A 6,000-nucleotide genomic window follows, 5' to 3' on the forward strand; every position below is an offset into this window, starting at 1 on the left:
TTCTCCACCTTGCTTCAGTGCATAACTGCAAATTCTGCTTGATATATCACTGTATCAATGATTTTCTTTGTTACCCTTTATTATCAGCCCTTCACATCTTAGAAAGGTCTCAAGAAAATAATAATAATAATAATAATAATAATAATAATAATAATAATTTTAAAGTTTATCTCAGTAGCCATTGTGCTTATGTGCTTGAAACTGTCTCTGTCTCTAACTATCCATAAATCTAGAGCCATTGGAAAAGGAGCTTTGGTCTGGGTTCAAAAGAAAATAATAAAGTCAGCCATCAATTTTCACACTCAATCACATGGAGTTCACAGCCTTGTTTCACTTCAAGTTTATTTGTGGGCTGCTTTTGATTCAGTTGTTGTTTTTTGCTTGTTTACTTATAAAAGACAAATAAAAGAATTACTGTCTGTGGCTTTGTGTCATTCCAATGCTTTTGAGGAGACCAACATTCTTGCAGGCAAACACTGGTGAAACTAAATAAAAGAAAACCAGGAACAAAACAAAACAAAACAAAACAAAAAAAAGCACAACTCCTACAAACAAACAAAAAGGACACACACACAAAGTCCTTCAAACTAAAAACAAAAACACACACACACACAGAGGATGTTTGCATAATTATGTAACAAAAACATGGGAAAACAACAACAAAAGAATATCAGACATAAAATTAGACTGTGCATTAAACTGCATCCTTTTTTTTTTTTTTGCCTCTGCATACCTATCCAGATTTTAACTATGTGACTGTAAACAGATTTTAAAATATTCAGCATTATAGCACATACTATATACATATATACTATATATACTATATACATTTGTGATTTTAGGTATTTTTATATCAAATCATTTTAAACTGTTCTATATTATTATTTTTATGCCCAAGTATATTCAATTAAATTCATTTATATGGAAAATGCAGAGTAAGACATTTTACAGAGAAATAGTAAACTGTTTCTGGAAAACAGAAGCCACCTAAGCTTCCAGCTAAATTATTATCATAGTTAACTGCTTCAATTCCTACATGGAATGTCTGGAAAATAACAGGGACTATCTGGATGGGTAAATGGGCTAAATAGTGAATTTCTTCAACCCTTTTATTAAAAATAAAATAAAAAAAAAAAAATATGCTGTGCTGACTGATAGAAAGAAATTGTATATGTTTCAGTCCACAATCTGGACTGTTAAGCACCTCCCAAGAGGCACTCAGAATTACTCAGGATTGAATCCAAGATGATTAAAATTCATACCACAGAGAGGAAAGACCTGCATATAAAAGCAAACAAAAAACAAAAACAAACTACCAGTAACAGCAACAAACTTCAATCACCTCTGATTCCTCTTATTGTAAAACTATTGGTGTTTCTCCAAAGGTTTCTCCAGAGTGCTGGGAGAAACAGGACCCTGCTACCTCAAAAAAATAAATAAATTTAAAAACAAACAAACACCACTGAAAATAAACAACATTTCAAGAATTCAATACACTTACAATATGGATCTGAAATCTAAATATGAAAACATTGAAAAAAATATTTTAAGTGAAAGACTCATCTTAACGAAGTGAATAGGAATCCTATTATATAATTTCCAAGGAATTGGATTTTACCTTGCATGATCATGTAATTAAAATGTTAAATTGCATGCAGCCAGAAGGACAGAATTAATGCCAAACATGGAATTAACATTGGTATTTCATGACTTTTAACTAATTTGCCATGTAACCCTAACATTGTCCAAATACTGCCTCATCCAAACAGAACTGCCTAGGGCGTTTTAAAATTGGATAGTGGCAGAGAGAAAATATTCCCTAGCACAGCTCCATTTGCCTGCTTGTTTCTGAAGCATTTTCTCTCACAGCCATTAAAATCTGAAGGCAGGTTCCTCCTTCCTGGGTGTCCACATTCAGACTGGCACCCTGCAAAGCATCCTGAACTTCTGTTCAGGTAGCACAGGACTGACCTCCCCAGGAGCAGAATGCTCTGCAGAATATGAAGCAGAGTCTGGTTGCTGTTTCCACTTCACTTGATGAGAGAAGTGAGTTATGCCAGCTCTTCACTTTCCTCACCAAGAGGAAGGAAAAAAAAACACCCTTCCATCCAAATCTCGATCTCCTCAGTCTCTACCTGCCTACAGAGGCTTTGAAACAGGCACAGCAATATTTTTAGGGGGAAGAAAGGGGGAGGAAGGTGACTGCTGCTCACTTCAGAGTGGTACTCCATATAATATGTTAACACACAGAACGAAAATCACTTCTTCACCTCTTTTCTCCCCTGCATGGGAATGCAGCTTTGGTCATGATTGCACCTCAGGAACCACACAGTAAAAAGCCTCTCCAGAGTGAAGGTTAGGAACTGGGCACATCTTATCTTATAAGATGCTCAGCAAGGGCTCTGTTTCCAGGAAAATGTGCTTCCTTTTGAAAGTGCAAATTTATGTCTGCTTTTCCTACAAAATGCTGGTACAAATGTGAATTCTTGAGCCAACAATTCATACTGCTGATACAAAGGCAGGCTGGGCACAGACTGTTACTAGTAAAAAATAAATAAAAATAGATGTGGAGGGATTGCTTTTCAGAATATATATATATATATATGAATGTTAGGACTCCTGTAAAGGACTGGAAAAAGCAGACTGTGAAGATAAAAATAATCATGTCGTGTACTCCAGTATTACCACAGCATATTTGGCCAAAACACAATAATCTAGTGAATATGAGAATTGCTACAGATCAAAACCAGACTTCTGTCAAGTATTTAAAGACATTTATTTTCCAGGAGAGAAATTCTAAATTGTAAGCCACACATCCTTTTATATCAGCAGGTAAGAATGCCAAATATACTATTTTCCTTTCCAAATATATTATTCTCCCTTTCCCCTTCACTCCTCTTCACCCCACCCCCCCCCTCAAAAAAAAAAAAAAAAAAAACACCTTACAAAGCCAAGTAGTTTCCAAGTTGAAACTGCTACCTAACCTCCAACTTAACAAAAACTTTCATGATGCTTGCAATGAAATATACATATGTTTGTTTATTCTAGTTCTCCTTTAGTGCTCAGTTGTGCATAATACTAGCTCCAGTTCAGAAAAACACATAAACGCAACCATAGCCTTAGTCACAAGAACAGATCGCCATTCAACTTGATTATTTGATGGCATGATTAAATTCTAAGTACTTAGCTGTGTTAACACAAACATTAAGGTTTTTGTCTCGGTAGGGCAAATCAAGTAAGCTGAAATTCCCTGCACTCGTACATTTGAAGTGGTGGATTTCAGATTACTTTTTTTTTTTTTCTGTAAGCATACCATTTTGCAAAAATTTGTCACTCCCTTGTTTTCTATGCATTTGCTATATCTTAATGAGAAACTGCATTTATTGATTCTCATATTACATAGAAAAATGAGTTTTTCTTTCAATAAGATGATTACACATAAATGTTACATAGAAGTACAAGAAGGCTGGTTTTTTTTTTTGTTTTGTTTTGTGTGGTGGTTTTTTTTGCTCAATACTTGCTGAAGCATATTACTCACCAGCACAACGCAGTGAATGAGCTAAGGCACAGATTCACAGCTGTGCTCAGTGTGTTCCACATGCAGCTATGGGCGCGCTGACAATAAGCCATTTGGGATGCCCTGATGCAAGGGCTTGTTCTGTGCTGGCCTGGTGCCCATCAGAGGGTGGGTAAAGCCAAAAGGCTATGCCATGCTCAGAGGGCAGTGAGGCCCCCAAGGTGCCGCTCTGCCAGCCAAGCAACATCAAAGCATACCAGCAATGTAGACGTGCCCTCCTTTCCACTTGTCACACCCCTAGATGCTTGAATCTTTCTCTCTTGACCATAATAGTGCCAGTCTTTAGGGAACAAACAGGATAATATAGAAATGTTGTTTTCTGGGACTAGTTTTTTGTTCTTAGGAAAGAATATGCATTATTATACTTCTGTATTCCCATGTAACAAAACAACTAATATTAGTAATAATATATTGTCTTTGTATAATTAATGGTAAAGCACTTTCATTATTGTACTCCCTTAAAGAAGCATAGACAATAGATTAAACTCTTAAAGAAAATTGTGAGATTGAGAGAAATATGATGCATTGCTGTTTTGAAATGCTAAAGGTTTTTCTTTTTCAATCTGCATAACTTTTGTCCCATCCTGGTTTATGTCAGACACACTGACAGCGTTTCAATTTTCAGGTTACACCAGATAAACACATCAAAAAGCAGGCATCTGTACTTTCCAATATTTGGTTAAATCCCCTACCTTTCCTACATAGAGTGGGTCTGTGCCCATGTATTCTTCCAGCACAAAGAATTGATTCCACACCCAGCTGCGTTTGGTTCTTGTCCTCCCTGATTGAAAGTAGGGCTTTGACCTGGACCTTGAGGGCTCTGCTTGATTCATCCCAGAAAGACACAGGAAAAGAGCTATTATCTGCAACAAATGGCAGAACTCCACTTTGCCCAACTTCATCTTTTTTTTTCTCCTTTTGACAAGAGCAGGCACAATTCCAGTTGTCTCTGCAGCTCTAGCTTCCAGCAGGGTGTCAGCTGGGAGTCCAGAGATAATAATTTGTGGAGTGGTCGATTGGGAGAGGTCACCACTGCTGAGTAGCCTTCACCAAAGAAATGGCATAACAGGTACCTATCTGGAAAAAAAAAAAAAAAAAAGCAAGAACTGTTGTCAGAATTTCATTTATTTATTTATTTTACTAATGTAAATTCTTTGCAACATTTACATAATGCAGAAATGGTTTTTTAAGATTTTTCTAATCATCAACACAGTTGAGTTTACTAATTAGTCTGTGAGTTTAGACTTCATTCCTTGGATTTTGCTACTAGTGATCAATATGTATTTTTTATTTATAAAGTTTTCTTGTGACTGTTCTCTTAATATACCCATTTCCCCAGTACAAAGACTGAATTTTCTTCTCTTTAAAATAAGCAAAACAAGTGTAATTATTTTACAGTTATTATCTTCAATTTTTCCTCCTCTGCCTGTAATAGTCAGCTTTACTTGACATTACTATGACATAATTATAAAACAGTTACAGACGGGAAGCAATATTAATGGAAAGGACATATGTTAGCTTCTCTTTTCCATATAACTGAAGAGTAAAATAACAGAGTATAAGATGAATCAGAAAAATTTGATTGATTCTTAGTCACATTCTTAGACCAGATGTTATGATTTGTTCTTATCTGAATCTGACCGGCTAAAAAGCCCTCCGAGTGTCCCCACTCATTTTTTCTACATTTCTAAAGCAAGTATCAGGCATGATAAGAAGCATGTTAGACTAGCTTATGTACTTGCTTATACACATATATGTTCAGCAAGATCAGAAAATTATTTGATTTTGCGTTTTCAGTGAAACCTTACATTAATGATGAATGATTTTTCAACAAAAATACACATAAGTTTTATTTTTCTGTGCATATTGTCTGCTTCCTTTTCAAAACCTTGATCATTTAATAATTGGTGGAACTTGCCAAGAATAAAAAATCATTTACAAAAACCATAAAAACTTTGAACAACATTTAAATCAATCCTTTTTTAAAGTGCATCTTACAGTTACAAACCTTCTCTGGCCAAGTAAAAATATATATATAATATAATGATTATACAAGTTCTGTTAGCCAGAACCAAATGCAGCTTTGTATTTCAAGGGAATCATCTGCATTAAGCCCAAGTAAGCAATGCTGTCTCTGAAACAGGCATTCTCCTTGTCTGAGTGAGCAATAAGGCAGACAAGAAGTATTTAAGAAGTGCCAAATACAAGGTGAAAATGAGGATGAAATTAAAACGGATAACAAGGCTTTCAATTAGAGTGAGCTGTTGCTACTTAGGAAGCCATGGAAGAAAGAAGATTGCATCCTTTATACATTATATTAAATCACATTATGCAGTAGACATTAAATCACGTATGCATTAAATGCTCTAGATAAACTCATATTCCTATCCACTACTATTAAAAGTGATTGGAAAGTGATCTCT

General features: G+C 35.3%; 1 protein-coding gene across 1 annotated transcript in view; it reads right to left on the reverse strand.

Annotated features, from left to right (window-relative positions):
* Positions 1 to 4,479, reverse strand: part of CDH7 (cadherin 7) — a gene marked incomplete at both ends in the record, with an annotated part of 78,698 nt that extends 74,219 nt beyond the window's left edge. The window contains one exon of the mRNA XM_084306876.1: positions 4,270 to 4,479. Coding sequence (XP_084163002.1) covers positions 4,270 to 4,479 — 210 coding nt within the window. The remainder of the gene's footprint in view (positions 1 to 4,269) is intronic.
* Positions 4,480 to 6,000: the final 1,521 nt, after the last annotated feature.

This window comes from Netta rufina, assembly GCF_964035555.1.
Source record: "Netta rufina genome assembly, chromosome: 2".
NCBI lineage: Eukaryota > Metazoa > Chordata > Aves > Anseriformes > Anatidae > Netta > Netta rufina.